The sequence below is a fragment of the Cricetulus griseus genome (assembly GCF_003668045.3).
Source record: "Cricetulus griseus strain 17A/GY chromosome 1 unlocalized genomic scaffold, alternate assembly CriGri-PICRH-1.0 chr1_1, whole genome shotgun sequence".
NCBI lineage: Eukaryota > Metazoa > Chordata > Mammalia > Rodentia > Cricetidae > Cricetulus > Cricetulus griseus.
In genome coordinates this window covers 196,677,030-196,693,837 of record NW_023276807.1, presented here as the reverse complement: position 1 = coordinate 196,693,837, position 16,808 = coordinate 196,677,030, and the positions used below count along the sequence as shown (strand labels likewise).

General features: G+C 39.1%; 1 protein-coding gene across 1 annotated transcript in view; it reads left to right on the top strand.

Annotated features, from left to right (window-relative positions):
• LOC118237589 (thioredoxin domain-containing protein 16) overlaps positions 1–14,000 on the top strand; it is a gene marked incomplete at its 5' end in the record, with an annotated part of 55,337 nt that extends 41,337 nt beyond the window's left edge. Inside the window, 4 exon segments of the mRNA XM_035452819.1 lie at positions 418–556; positions 3,458–3,618; positions 4,816–5,006; positions 12,895–14,000. Coding sequence (XP_035308710.1) covers positions 418–556; positions 3,458–3,618; positions 4,816–5,006; positions 12,895–13,163 — 760 coding nt within the window.
• Between the last annotated feature and the right edge of the window lie 2,808 nt (positions 14,001–16,808).

The following is a 16,808-nucleotide window of genomic DNA, read 5'->3' as shown; positions in this document are numbered from 1 at the left end:
GATGAGCAGTCCAGAAAGGTGGAGAGCCAAACATTTTTTTTTTTTTGAGGGTGAACTGCAGAGAAGACAGCTTTAAATTATTGCCATTTTCTTTTAACAGAGATTGTCGAGACTCTCAAACTTTCTCAGATAACTTCACATACAAATCTGTCTGGGAATTGAGATAAATCTCTCCTTAGCACTAGAGCTTTTTAAAATTTTAAAATTTGGTGTTTGAGACGATGTCTCAGTTTGTAGTTTGGACTGGCTTCAAACTCATGATCTCCTTTCCTCAGTTCTCGTAGTGGGAATTGCAGCTCACCAGCTGGCAGTGAGCTTCCCTGTGTGCCTCCACTATGAGGGACTGGGCTGATTGTTCATGTTTTTGGTGACTTGCTATATTTTGATTGTGAAATTTCATGGTGTATTTCTCTATAGGTCAAATAAGTATGCCGCACCTCTCCCAGCCATGCTGCTGGCCAGGCCCAGAGAAGGCAGAATAGAGAGTGTTCCACTTGCCACCGCCCCAGTGCAAGAAATGGTTCAGATACTAGCAAATGCACCACTGGAAGCATTTGTGAGTATATTGTACAGAATAAGAATGTTATTTAAAATAAAATTCATATCAATAAATGGTAATATCTAGTAGCTTACAAGTTTTCAGTTTTTGGAGGCAATGGGGTGTCATGTTTTGTGGCTGGGTCTTTGTTTGGTTTGGTTTTGCTGTTCATTGTTTATACACACAACTTTTCTAGTTTGCTGCTAAAGTTTACATGGCTTTTTGGGGCCAAAGTGCCCAGTGTAGGGTGAACCTTGTCCCAATGCAGATAGTCTAGAAATGCAGACTTCCTGGTTGTAAATTACTCCAGGTCTTATTGGTGCCTTTGCTGCTCTAAGTTCCCATCTATAAGGTGCACAATCACTAGGAGGACTAGACTACAGAGGAATACCACTTTGTAGAGGATGTCTGATCTGTAGTAAATGTTCAGCAAGTGTTAGCTACTGTTACAATTGGTATAGCTTTAAAATGCTACCTTCTGACCACCTTTCTAATGCCTTCAACAGGTGTAGCCTGGTTACTTGATTCAGCAACTAGAATATTGCACATTTATCCATCTGCATTTCTAAAGTGATGACAGGGTACTATTATCAGCTATAAATATTGAGTGAATAGCCCCACACTATATTTCTTGTCACAATGACCTATATACTAATATGTTAGGGACTCAAATAAGTGTAGGCTTTAAAGCAAGTCTCTTAGCTACCATGAATCCAACCCCCTGACCCTCCTGCTAAACTAATAGGTTGTAATCAATCAAATAATTGAGTTATATTTTCCAGGATGTAGTTTTCTAAATCATTATTATAGTAATTTTTTAGGAGACATGCTATTAAGGAAATGTTACCTTAATATATAACTATATTTTTCCAAATAATACAAAATTAAGAGAAGGAAATTAGACTCAACTGTAGCTTTTCCAGGTCTAAACTTGAGAATATATTTCTCCAAAAAAAAATCTAAAAACAATTATCTGTGTCTTATTATCTTAAGTATATTTTCACAAAGGAAAATATATAAGTGCTTATTTTTAATATCTGCTCAGTATTCAGTTGTGTTAATGTTACATGCTTACTAAGCTGTTTTCTTGTTAGTGGATATTTGTCATCTTTCAGATATGTTGGTCTTTCTTTCTTGACTGATAAAGAAAAGGAGACTGTCCATCACTGACCTCTGGTTCCACAGATTCCTGTTCTGCCTAGTCATCCTGAAAATAGGCCAGCCTGTCCATGTCACTAATCCTATACAAAATCTGCATTTTCTCAGGAGCTAGGCTTGCTGCGGAGTTCCTGTCTGCTATTACAGTTACACTTGTTTTTGCCTTTCTACACTGTCGTCCTTCAGCTTGCTGATGTAGCCTTAGCAGCTCTCTGCCTGCTCTTTTAATGTCTCTCAGTATCTGTCACTCTGTGCTGGAGTACAAACCTTAGCTTGTCAGGATCTTACTCTTTATACAGGGATTGTATCAAAATGACGCTTCCTCAAATTCTGAGGCCCCCCCCATGTCTTTTTGACAGATCGGCTTCCTTACTGTTCAACATGAAAAGTGTTCAAGGATCACAGCTGTTTGAATACCTGTCTCTTCTAGTGTATAAACTCTTTGTTGGCAGGAAAGTTCCTTAAGAAGCACCTAGCATAATGTTTCAAGCTTCTTAGTTCTTAGTAAATGAGTTGAGCGGAAGTCATGATCCTCATCTCATGTTTCAGAGATCTGTCAGTATTTAGGAGGGGAGTGACATTTAACCCATGTAAAAGATTTTAACCCATGTAAAAGATAGACAGTAGTTAGTACAGAAAGCCAATCTAGGCAATTTGAAAAAAAAAAAAAAGACCCAGTACTTAGCTTGTGATGTAGGAAAATGTGGGAATGATGATTTTAAGTTTAAAGAGAAATGTTTGGCAGAGGGAAGACACTTTGAGAAGTAAATAGGGAAAGGCATATGCCAGCTTGATGTGTGAAAAAGTAATACTGTACAAAGGTCATTGGCATCATCTAAAACAGGCTGTTAATGAGGGTTTCTAGTGACCCAGTGAAACAGGAAACTGGTAGGCAGTGTACTGCCTTCTGGTTAAGCTTCTTCCCCCACTGAGCCTCTAGGAACATTTCCCATCTGACGGGAGGTGATGTGTTTTAGCTTACAGGTGCCTCCAGGGGGCGCAGTACTACTGCACTGAATCCACAGCAGGATACTCTGGTAAAATATTAATAAAAATGGCACATTAGAATACTTAGTCTTTTCTAAATTCCTTTCAGTTGCTTTAAACTCAGAAGAGGTAAGATTGGCTTTGGGGTTTATTTTAGCACATCTCTAAATATTTTAATCTTCCAAAAATTCCTGTGTTTGGAAAAAGTAAGCTAATTATGGATAGTGGGGAAAAGGTTATAGTTTTGACCTTTAGCTTATTTTTAACCAGAGAACCTCACTAGAGGGAAGTATGAAAAAGTTTTGTTTATTATGTGTGTATTATCTAATCTGGATACAGAATTCAGCATGAATTATTATAGAGGCATCAGGTAATGTTCCCCCCCCCTTTTTTTTTTTTGAGACAAGAGTTTCTCTGTGTAGCCCTGGCTGTCCTGGAACTCACTTTGTAGACCAGGCTAGACTTGAATTCACAGAGATCTGATTGCCTCTGCCTCTGGAGTGCTGGGATTACAGGCATATGCCACCACTACCTAATATGTTCTTAAAGTCTATTGGTAATTTTATTTTGACAATAATTCATTACCATGAGGTAGGATTGAATTTGAAGCACTTAAGATTTACTTACTGTGGTCAAATCTCTGAATGAAAATGTTTGAATTACATTTTATGGACTAAAATCGAACGAGTGACTCGAGCTTTGTCTCTGCTTTATGCTGTATTATGCCCACAATTTTTGCTTGAGGGATTCCAGGTATTTCTTTTTTTTAAACAGCCAGAAATCACTGTGGAAAATCTTCCTGCATATTTAAGACTTCAAAGACCATTGCTCATCTTGTTCAGTGATGGCAGCATAAACCCTCAGTATAGGAACACAACTCTGGCATTGGTGAGACAGAAGCAGTTGGACTCATTTACCCCTTGTTGGTTAAATTTGTAAGTATATGTTGAATGGTTTTGTTTTAACTTAAGAGGTAAAGGGTAGGGGAAGCCTGTGGTGTTGTGCATAGCACTCAGGAGTTCAAGGCCACTCTGAGCCATGTAAAGGAAATGCAATTATTCCATTTTCATTAGGAAATGAAATTCTATACCCTTTGTAGTTAACATGGGACCAAACTCACCATCATGATATTCTCATAACTGCCTTCCACAGACAAGTCCCAAGATGACCTTGTTTAGACTCAACTGTGATTCGAAAATAATTGTAAACAATATTTTTCTGATTTTAAAAGTAGATGATGTCCGTTGAAAACAATGGCAAATAAGAAACTAAGCACTGTGATATTTACAAACTTTAGTTTGTTTCTCTGTGTGGTTAAAGTTGCCCCACATTATTAGAGAAGGGTTTCATTCACTGCATCCCTAAGCGGTATTTTCTGGCACGTTTTCTAGATGAATGACTGGTACTTCATTAAATGTCTGAATACAGTCCACATGCATACACATAACCCACAAGATGGAAGACATGATTTCTTTTTTTAAAACTCACTTGAAAAGCAGCAGAAATGTGGCAATGCCCATTTTTGTTGTAGTCTTTTAGCGTTGTATCTCACTCAAGGCAAGTTTACCTAGGTGATGACCATGGTAAGTAGCTAAAATATTGTTTTATGTCATGTAAAGCGTGCCACGTTAGGAAGCTAGACATCTGTAAGATGTAGTTCCTTGTAGGAACGTAGATATTCTTGTAGCTCTTTAATGTGCAATTAACCCCCCCCCCCCTTTCTGGAGCAAAGGCACAATCACAGGGGAAAGACATCTTTGTAAAAGGGAGCATCCTGTTGTAGTTATGTAACAGGACAGTTTTGAGCTGAAACACAATGAGGGACCCAGGTAAACATTAAGCAGAACCTACTGATTGTCTCAAGTAGTGTTGATAAGGCTTTGGGCTCTTGATTTTCATGGAAAGTCACTGTCTTTTTTTCCCTCCTGTGATTGACTGCCCCATGTCACAAAGAAACGTTAAAAGAATTTGATTACTAATATAATATAATCATAGACTTCTTGGTCTTGGAGAAGCCTGCTCATAAGCTTACTGGTGGGCAAATAATTGAAGTTTATGGCTTTATAAATGATTATTTTCTTCTTTGTTGTCATAGAAGGAATAATTAACATATTCACTCATCCTTCTTGCAGAAAGAATACTCCAGTAGGAAGGGGAATCTTGAAGGCATATTTTGGCCATCTGCCCCCTCTTCCTCAGCTGCTTTTAGTGAATCTGCATTCAGGTGGCCAAGTGTATGCATTTCCTTCAGCCCAGTCTATAACGGAACAAAACTTGATACTGTGGCTTAAAAAATTAGAAGCGGGACTCGAAAATCCTATCAGTAAGTTTTCTGTTTTCTTCAGTACATCTAATTCTATATTTTGTTGTGTAGGTTTTCAATGTTAATCATAACTAGTAAAGATGAGAATAAGGAAAGCTATACTGTTTATATGTGCTGGAAGTATTAGCTTGTCAATTGTATTTTCTGTGGACAGTCTGGGTCCTAAAGTCCCAAATGGAGACCACTGCTTCACCTACTAAGACTCTTTTGAATACTGATTCGTCCAGTTCATGTTGCTTGTATACATTGCCATTGTATTGGGAGCATTGACCTACCAAAGTAAAAATCCATTGTGCCATCTTCATGCATTTTTAAATTGCAGGTGTCATAGGACAATCTGCCTTTTCTTAGGCATGACAACTTGTCTTTCTTTTTAAAAAATATCTATCTATCTGTCTGTCTATCTATCTATCTATCTATCTATCTATCTATCTATCTATCTATCTATCTATCTATGTTTTTGAGACAGAGTTTCTCTGTGTAACAGCCCTGACTGACCTGGAACTTATTTTGTAGACCAGGCTGGTCTTGAACTCATAGAGATTCTCCTGCCTCTGCCTACCGAGCACTGGATTAAAGGCGTGCACCACTACCACCCAACTAAATTTGTTGTCTTTCTATAGCTGTAAGAAAATATATAGCTTTATAGGAAGTGAGTAACTTACGAATGGTACATTATTATACAGAACTCTGATTATGAGTATTCTCAAAACATGTATTTCAAACTGAAGATGTCTCCATCAGCAATACTCTTCTTTTGACCAGATTAACTGTCATAATAGCTAACAAAAGTGAGTTTTATTATCTACTTCTCTAATCCTCATTGGAAGTTGATGTTGTTATTCTATGAATTGCTCATAGAAGTATCATTATATAAAGTTTAGTAATAATAGTAGCTAACATTATTGAATGTTTACTAGGTGTGTATGATGCTTCTATAGATATGAAGTGTATCTATAGAAGTGTTCAATAACTAGTTTAAAGCCATAGCTAACCAGTAAGTGAAGAAGTGTGAATTCTAACCTAAATCTCTACTGTAGATTTACAGTTTTTGTTTTTGCATTTGTATATGTGTGTGGTGTGTACCTGTGTGTGTGTGTGTGTGTGTGTGTGTGTGTGTGTGTGTGTGTGTGTGTGTGTGTTCAAATGTGTATGAATGCGTGTGCTTGTGGAGGCCCGAAGTTGCCATTAGATGTCTTCTTCAATAAATGAGGGTAGGATCTCTTCCCAAACCCAGAGCTTACTAATTATGACTAGTCTAGCCAGCTTGCCCTAGGATTCCCCTTCTCTGCTTTGTGAGTGTTGGGATTATAGGCAGCTACCAGGTCTGTTCAACTTTGATGTTGGTCCAAAGGGACTCTGACTATTGAGCACTCTCGCCAGTCCCAGAGACAATTTTTAAAAATTGACAACTAGAAATCTTTATACTTATGATGTGCAAGGTATTTTGATATATACATGTTTTATGGAACAATTAAATCAAGAAAATTAACATTTGTTATCCCAACGCCTAGCCTATCATTTCTTTGTGATGAGATCATTTAAAATCTACTGTTTGGGCTGGAGAGATGCTTACCAGGTAAAACAGGCTTGAGGACAGAGTCTGGATACACAGCACCCACATAAATGCTGGGTGGGCAAGGCTGCCTGCCTGAAACACCAGCACACAGGAGGCAGAGGCAGGGGGTCCCTAGAGCAAAGTTGGCTAGGTAGGCTAACTGCCAAGTCTAAGTTCAAGCAAGACACCCTGCCTCAATAGTTAATATGGGCAATGATTCAGGAAGACACTTGATGTCAATCTCTGGTCTCTGTGTACACACACACATGTGCACATGTACCTGCATACACACCCACATATATGCAAACACAGTCTTGCACAGTACATGAATATATACATACAAAAAGGAGAAAAGTCTGTTGATAATTTCCATGTTTGTGTAATGTACTATTTAGTGTAGTCTCTACGGCAGAGTTCCCGAACACTTTTTCTGTTCAACAAGTTTTGTGCTTTTTGGCTAACATCTCCCCATTTGTAGTCTCCCTCCCTCTGTAACTTTCAGTTTCTTTACTTCTATGAGTTTGGTTATTTTAGGTTTGTACATTTAAGTGAGGCTGAGTTGTATTTGTCTTTCTGTATCTGGAGTAATTTGCTAAGTGTCATGCCCTTAAGGTTCATCCACATTGTCACAAACGACATGATTTCTTCTATTTAAAGAATGAATAGCATTCCATTGTATACACTCACCATTCATTATCCATTTGTCTTTTGATGGACACAGGTCATCATCGTACCATGGCAGTTATGAATAATGCTACAATGAACATGGGAATATAGATATCTCGACATTCTAGCATTCACAAACAATGCTAGCTTTAATATTTAATCTGTAGTACTAATGAAATAATATCATCTGTGGTGTTTATGTCTGACTCCATCTCTTGGGGTACAGTTTTAAAGAATAAATATAATGTAGCAGTCATTACTGTTTATGGACAGACAATATTTTCATCACATGAAGACACTACATTGTATCTGTTCATAATATGATAGGGCGCCTTCAATTTTTGGCTGTTATGAGTAATGCTACTGCGAAATAATTTACATGTCTGTGCTCTACCACACTACAGTCATTTACATGTGGTCTGTCTGTGTACTACCACACTGCCCATTTACATGTCCCTGTCTGTGGTCATACCGCACCATTACTGTAGCTTGGTGGAGTAGGTTTTTTTAATGGAGACATTTAATTCCTCTAACTCCACTCTTCATTTTCTAAATTCCTTTGGCTATCTTGTATCCCTTTAGAATCATGATACTTTGTTTTAATTTCTAAGGTAGTTCACTGGCTGTAATATTATCCTAGAAAGAGACTCCTGGTCCTTTCTCATGTGTGAGACTGCATGCACCCTTTCATCTGCAGCTCCTGCACTCTCCAGATTCTTGTTGTCCTGTCTGCATCACCTCCTTACAGGGTAGTGTGAATGCTGCCACTTTGCTCTCAGGTACAAGTCCTATGGACTCTTCAAGTAGAGATAGGTGCATCTCAAATAGTTCTACTTTTAGAAATGGTCGATGCTCAGAACAGCCTTGAGCTCATGACCAAGTTTTCATGTTTAGTGTTGGTTTTTTTCCTCTGATATGCAGAGAGATGCCCGGTTCCTACTCTGATACATCACAAAATTACTTTAACAGTCAAGTAAGGCAATATGTTTAGGAACTTTGTAACATGTAAATGTGAAGAATAGTTCTCCCCTGGAACAGACATCCTGAGAGCTTTGATTGTATTACCACAACTGTTGACAGTAATTCTGAAAGAATTACAGTCCTTCTCAGAGTTTTCTGAGAGTCTGGCCATCCCTTCTGTGCAGTTTTAATGCCTTCAGGACTTCACCCACTGAGGGTCTCAATCATTTCTGTGCCTGCTTCTGTTCTTCAGTTAGGTTTTACAAGACTTAATGGCATTCCCCTGTGTGTTGTGTCCCTCCGTGCTAGCCAGATTAGACACTCTTAGTTAGGCAGGTCTCTGCTAACCTTGCTTTGAGAGAGGGTCAGAAGCTGGCCCAGGTTGTAATGACATTCTGAGAATACAGTGGGAATTACTAGCAGCACAGGTGAGATGTGGCCACTGGCCGTTCTTACTTGGAGTTGATGTGGAAGTTTGTCTGGTTACTCAGCCTCTCTCTGCCCTGGCCAGCTTTTCAATGCCATGGAAAGATTATTGTGTTTCTGTTACTTTAAAGATTGAACGAGTAATGCCTGGCATGTAATAAAGATTCAAGAAGTGTCTACTGTTCTTTATGTAGCTAATAATTTCATGAATAATGTATCAGCCACACGATCAAAGGAAAGATTTGTTTTCAATTGAAAACATTAAGACCTTTCTATATTTCCCTCAGCAAATAATTAGCAACATTGAAATATCAATCTCCAGTGGTTATCCTTTAAAAATTGCATTTCTCTTTCCTTTAAACTAGGCTTTCCTTGAAGACACTTTAATAAGATTTAAGTGTATGTTGGCAACTGTAGATAGTCATTCTTACCCCTTGCCTGTTCACTACTTTCAAACACATATTTCCTCCATTGCTCACTTTTTAATCTGGTAATTTATCAGTACCAATTTGAATCCTGAGTTCTATGAATAACATAATTCAGTACTCCCATGATGTACCAAGTTGGTATAGTTGAATAGAAGAAATTGTCTGCCAGCAAGTGCTTTTTGTTTGAGCTTTTCAACTCTAATAAACTTGTACTTCATTTATGCTTCTGAACCTTACAAAGACAAGTGTTTGATTTATAAGAGATTCCCAAGTTTCTATTTTCAGAGCATTTATTATTTTTGCATATGGCATCATATAAATTCTCCTATCACAACTTATTTCTAAAAGCTTACTTCATATGCTTAATTACATAGTTGATTTCTCAAAAATATTTTAATTAGTCCAAATAAACTTTTGGTAAACCTTTTGGCTAGCTAATTTATCTCATAAGTTATCAGCTTATGATAGGAGCCTACCATGGAGTGTGGTTGATAATATCCGGTGACACGCAGTGGAGAAAACTGATCTTCCGTCGCCCAAGAGGTATCTATTGAAAATAGCTTCTTGCTTAGAGATGGAAGTTTTCATCCACATCCCTTTCTCTGTGCTGGGGTTTTGTCTGGTTTGGACTGGTGCAGGCCTCTGCATATAGTCTCAGTTTCTGAGTTCAGATGTGTATTAGGCCTGTTGTGTCTGAAGATGCTGTTTCCTTGGAGTCATCCCTCCCCTCTGGCTCTGACAGTCTTTCTGACACCTCTTCTGCATAGATCAGTGAGCACCAAGGGGAGGAATTTGATAAAGACATCCCATTTAGGGCTAAGTTCTCCAAAGTCTGTCATTCTCTGTGTAGTATGACCAGCATTTTAAAATAATGTGAGCACTGCATGACACCCATCTAAGGGAATTCATCTAATCACCGGGTATTTATAGTTCAGTTGACTCCATGGAACTTTAAAATTATTACTCATCTATAATTAACTTTTAAAAAATAGACTTGTTTTCATAAAGTGTGTAGAAAGGGTATTGACCTAAAAACAGAAAATGCTTCAAGATTAAGGCATTACTAGTATGAGTAACAATGTTAAATATTTTTTTCTGGAAGGATTCATACCAATAGTTACTTTTCAGAGCCAGGGAGATGGCTCACTTGGTAACGTGCTTGCTGTGCAAGCCTGACAGCCAGAGTTTCATCACTAGTACTAACCCAGCGCCACTTACTAGGACACACCTCCCAACATGGCCAAATGCTGATCAAATTCCAATTTGAGTTTCAAAGCAGACAAACCAGAGCAGGAGAGGTATACTATGATTAAAACTAGGTAAAGAGCCAGCCATGGTGGGGCAAACCTTTAATCCCAGCACTCAGAAGGCAGAGGCAAGCAGATCTCAGTGAGTTGTAAGCCAGCCTGGTCTACAGAGTGAGTTTCCATGACAGCCAGGGCTACACAGAGAAACCCTTCTCAAAAAACCATAAAAAATATTTAAGAAAAAAATTATAAAAATGAGCAGAGGAAAACAGTCACTTATAAAGCAGTATTCAGGGGTGGGAGAGATAGCTCAATGGTTAAGAGCACTTGCTGCTCTTGCAGATGACCTGAGTTCCAGTCCCCAGTGTCCACACTGGGTGGCTCACAACTGCTGGTAATTCCAATTCTAGGAAACCCAGCGCCTCTTCTGATTTCTGAGGGCTTCTGCATACACACAGTGCACACATATACACTTAGATGTATACCTATATACACACTTACACGCAGTTGTAACAGGACCTCAGACTTAGTAGGCCCCCAGATATTAGCACAACTGACTCCCCTTCTGCTTCCACAGTTAAATTGAAGCACTATGAGGTTGGAACTTCCCAGACTCTAGATCCATGATCAGAAATAAACTTTTTTTTGTAAATGACCCAGACTCAGTTATTCTTTTATAACTACAACAGCAACAACAATAAAAAAGTAAGACATGTACTAACTGCATGAAATCCGAAATTCTTCATGTTGAGCCTCATTCTGGTCTATTTAGTCAAATCAGACTTTTATAATCTGACTTTTTTTTTGGCTTTTAGGAACTTATTTTATTGATTTACAATAATTGTAAAATACAGTATTTTTTTTTTCACTTTTTTAGGAGAATTTTATTTTTTCCAATCAAATAAAATTCTTTTTTTATCCTTTTTTATTTGAATTACAAACAAGATTGAATTACATGACAATCCCAGTTCCCTTCTCCCTCCCATCCTCCCCTACCACCCCCCCAACTAAAACCCTACCTATCACATACCCTTTCTTCTATTCTTCCCCTGACTCAACCTTTCTGTTCCCTCATGTCCTCTGTATCCTTCCTCTTCTTCCCTTCTCATTCTCATAGCTCCCTCCCCCCTCTTCCCAGGCTCTCAATTTGATCGTGACCCTTTCCCCTTCTCCAGGGGACAAAGTTTGTCTCTCTTAGGGTCCTCCTTGTTTACTAGTTTCTCTGGCAGTGTGGGTTGTAGGCTGGTAATCCCTTACTCTATGTCTAAAATCCACATATGAGTGAGTACATATCATGATTGTCTTTTTGTGATTGAGTTACCTCGCTCAGAATGGTTTCTTCTAGTTCCATCCATTTTCCTGCAAATTTCAAGATTCCATTTTTTTTTTTCTGCTGAGTAGTACTCCATTGTGTAAATGTACCACATTTTCTGTATCCATTCTTCGGTTGAGGGGCATCTAGGCTGCTTCTAGTTTCTGGCTATTACAAATAGTGCTGCTATGAACATCATTGAACAGATGTCTTTGTTGTATGAATGTGCTTCTTTTGGGTATATTCCTAGGAGTGGAATTGCTGGATCTTGTGGTAGACTGACAATCTGACTTTTGTTTCAGTGATTTTGGAATGTTCTAGCATGTTGATATTGTGTCCAACTCTAGTTGTCTAGTCCAATCCTTTGAGTTGACATTGCATTTTTCACATTGATTTAATGATTGATGACTAGGTTCTCATGGGGAAAGTAACAATACATACATGGCATTCTGTTCTTTGTATCTGTTGAAATGCAGTGGAAATGCTAGATTTACTTTTTTGTTTGTTTATTTTTTGAGATAGGGTTTCTCTGTGTAGCCTTGGCTGTCCTGGAACTCACTCTGTAGACCAGGCTGGCCTCAGAGAATTGCCTGCCTCTGCCTCCTGAGTACTGCGATTAAAGGCAGGTGCCATCACTGCTCATCTATTTACTTGTGGAACAATAAAACAGATTTTTTTTTAAAGTCTGCAGTAGGGAGGGAAGCAGGAAACTTGATATTTTAACTTGTGCCTGTCTATCTGTAATGTTATTTTTTTTAATCTTCAGCAAGGATTAGATGATAAGATATTATATTTTTTATTCTTATTAATACTTAATCACTGCAGAAAAATAAGTAGAAAATGAATACAGTACTAAAATATGAAACTAGAGGCTGGGGAGATGCTTCAGCATTTGTTGTGAAAGCAAGAGATCTGAATCCAAATCCTTAGCACCCGAATAAAAGTGGAACATGGCTGCTCGTGTCTGTAACCCCAGTACTGAGGGGTGGAATCAGGTAAATTCTGGAAGCTTGCTGGCCAGCCAAAATGGCAGACTTCACATTCAGTGAGAGACTGTCTTAAAAAATAAGGTGGAGGGCAATAAAGACAGTGGACTTCTCTGGCATCTGCATGCACACTGGAAAGTGTGCATACCCTCCCCCCTTGTATAACCACAGGCACAAGTGCAAATGGAGATGGCTAACAAGCCCCCCCAATACACATTTCAAAATAAAATACTGTGTAGCTGTATTCATGTGGTGATTTCATCTCTAGTTAGTTGGTAATACTCTTGATTGCCTTTTCCTTCCAGCAATTTTATCTGATCAGGAATGGAAGCCACCTCTCCCAGCTTTTGATTTTCTAAGTATGATGGATGCCCCTACATCTCAAGCTCCCACAAAGAAAGTCGAGGAGTGTATGAAAGAAGCAGAGGGGCAGGAGACTGCCGAGCAGCCACAGGGAGGTAAATCAGCCACCAGGAGATTGCCGACTGAAATGCTCAGAATAAAGCACTGGAACAGGAGTAACTGGCCAAAAGAGGCAGCAGAAGAGCCTTCACAGCTCCACAGGGAGTTATGATGGGACCTTGAGGGTTGGCCAATTCTTTCTAGAGAAACTGAAGGTTGATTCTGTTAAGGAATAATACTAAATCATGTGAAGTCTAGCCAAGTGCCATTCAACGGGATTGTGACACAAACAACATGTAAAGTTTCTTAGTAGCTATACTTCAAAACCATAAATGAGCAGGTAAAGTGTATTTAAAATGTATTTCATCCAGTGAGTAAACTCAGATAGATTTATTAATATAAAAATGTTGAGAGATTTCCTTTATCCACATGAATTCATCAAAATCGAGTGCATTTTGTACTTAATGCCATTCTTTACTATAGAGAGCCGCGTTTCCGGGCTTATTTGTCCCGGTAGTACATAGCTGTTGTATTGGGCAGCTCACTATCAGACAAACACCAGTATAATTCACCCAATTCTAACCATGATATGTATTCGAATCAAAGCTGCAATGTAACTCTGCTGAGTCACCATTGGCTCTACAGTGGAATCATAGCTGGCAGTTGTATTTATTTCCTTATGGTCATGTTAAAATCAGCACTTTTCAGTTCTGACCATAGGGAGTATTTGTCAATGTGAAGAGACAGTTTCAGTATCATGACTTAGGGATGCTACTGACATCTATGAACAGAGCTTGGGGTGCCCCTAAGCACCCTACATTGGGTAGCGTGCCCCATCAAAGAATTGTCTTTCCCATAATGTCAGCAGTGCCAAGGCTTCCTAATCCTGTGTCCACTTAGCCTGTAGAGCACAGTGGATCTCAGTATCTTGTTAATTTCCCAGTTCCTATGGTATATTAAAAATGAGTGTCTGCTTTATCCTGATTATAATAAATTAATTTCTTAAAGATTTGTTTGTATTTTATGTGTCTGAGTGTTTGACCTGCATGCATGTAAAGGCACACATGCATGTCTGTTGCTCACCGAGGTCAGAAGAGAGCATTGGATCCCCAGGGACTGGAGTTATGGATAGTTGTGAGTTTTCAGTTGATGCTGGGAACCAAACAGGGGCCCTCTGCAAGAACAGCCAGTGCGGAACCATTTCTCCAGCCTCAATTTTTAGAAAACTTTCAAGAAGCAATAAAAGTCTCCACAAAAGGACTTAGAATACTTGTAAATCTCTGTACATGCGTTTCATTTTGTGTGTGCATCTCTCTTTTTGTGTAAAGTCTGTGTGGTCTGTGTGTGCAAATATATATATATATATATATATATATATATATATATATATATATATATATTGCATTATATATTGCATTATAAGGGAGTCCTAAATGAGCTCCTATCTGTCTAAGTTAGATTGCTAAGGTTCAGCTTAAATAGGAATTAAATATTCTGCCACTATCTTCTATCAAAAAAGAGGCTGCCTTATCTGAGTCTTGTCTGAAATCTACCCTTATTAGCTTGGGACAAAATAACTGGTCTCCCTGGGCTATAGGACTTAACTTTATAGTGAGAATACAGGAGTGTACAACAGTTAATTGTTCTTCTGAAATCACACACTGTTGGACTGATGTGTTTGCAATGGATCTGGCTCACTGTTCCATTGTGCATTCTCCAAGGTGTTTGTTGAAACCATAGGAATTGGTGCCCAGCTGTATTTTTCTTTGTGGGTTATCTTGTTCGTTGTAGATTTTTTACATGTATGACTTGCTTAGTACCAATGAGTTTTATACTTTAATTTCACAGAGAAAATTCAATAAGCCTATACAGTGTATTTCATTGTAACATAGATGGTTTGCTGCTGTTATCCCCCTTCCTTGACTTTTTCCAGTAGCATGTTGTGCCCTACTCATGCCATTCATTCTCATTTATTTATTTCTAATGAAGGAGGTATGTGAGTGAACTCTTAATATCGTACCGGCCATTGAAATGCTCATTAAGTTGACACACAGAAACACGATTGCTCATGATGTATCTGCACTTCGATAGCCATCAGTACAGGCCCCTTTTGTGATTTTGCATTTCAAGCTGAAAAAAATTAAACAGGTGCTGTTCTGGGAATTGTGTGTGGTAACTCAACAGGTTTTCTCTTACACTCAGGAGAGCCCCGGGAAAGCCTTGGTTAGGGCGTGGCTAAGTTCTTTAGTGACAGCCCTAACAAGAACTCTTCAGTGTAGAGGAGGTGAACTCACAGAAGGAATTGGTCTTGTTTAGGATGAAACTGGAGCATGAAGCACCAGGAAGTTGAAAGCCTAGAGTGGCAGTTATCACCTACTGTTGTTCCCAGGTCAGACCTGTGTAGACTGCTTGTGTAACAATAAGTCTTTCCGCCGCAGCAACCCGAGCCCTGCCGCCACACATGAGGACTTTCCTATTAAAACATCTGTTCGTCAAACCTGCTCTGACTCCTTTGCGGAACGCATTAATTGCGCCCCACTTTATTCTTGCCACATTATCACGCCTGTTTTTGAGATCTCCCAATGCCTTTTCTCTGAAGTGGTTTTTATGTTCCTGTGTGTGCCCTGATCCAGTAAGGACACACATTCTTTGTAACGGCCTGTGTGTGGAACTCTCACCCTCTCTTGCCAGTCTCAAGCTCCCAGTCCTTGTGATGAAATGTTCAGTGGGCTGTTTGGGAAACTCCTGGAAATAATCACAGAGTGGCTTTAAAAACAGCGTTTTCAAGCTGAAGAAATCACATTTACAGATCAACGTCTGTCTTTGGTACTGGAAAGCAAATAAGGACAGCTTGAGACTTGTTCTCCAACCCCAGGTGTAAGAAGCTGTAAGGCTATTTTCATTTGAGATTTTTAAAATTTATGTGTATGTATGTGAGACTGGGTGAGTTTATGTGTACCACCTGGGAGCAGGACGAGACCAGAAGAGCCCATTGGATTCCCTGGAGCTGGAGTTACAGGTGGTTGTGAACTGTCCTGTAGGTGCTGGGCACCAAACCCAAGTCCTCTGCAAGAACAAGTGCAAGTGTCTTAACAGCTGAGCCATCTCTCCAGCCCCACATTTTCTTTTATCCTAACAAGAGAAAAAGAAGCCACAGCTTTGCCTTAGGAACCAGAGAAAATCATCAATGGGATTGAATTCCAAAGAATGGTAAGCCCTTTCAGAGAAAAACAGCACACACGAGCTATTTGGCAAGAATAGGAGGCCAACACCAAAGAAGGAACAAACAAGTTGGTATTTCTTTCCCTCCTGCAAATAAATTAGCTTTGCCAGATAGCACCAGATAGCATCATACTGCAGATATCTGCATTTTCTTCACCTCCAGTTATAAGCAGGGAGGCCAAACAACACCTGCACAGTCTGGGATGTGCTTCAAGGAAGGAGCTTCAAGCTTAAAGGAACACAGACACTTCATAGTGGGTGTTTAATGTGTTTGTTCTAGAGGGCTTACTGGACAGTAATGCTAGTACTTCATCATACTGGACAGTAGTGCTAATATTTCATCACACTGGACAGTAGTGCTAATACTTCATCACACTGGACAGTAGTGCTAATACTTCATTACACTGGACAGTAGTGCTAACACTTTATCACACTGGACAGTAGTGCTAATACTTCATCACACTGGACAGTAGTGCTAATATTTCATCACACTGGACAGTAATGCTAGTACTTCATCACACTGGACAGTAGTGCTAATACTTCATCACACTGGACAGTAGTGCTAATACTTTATCACAAACAGTGGGATATGTGG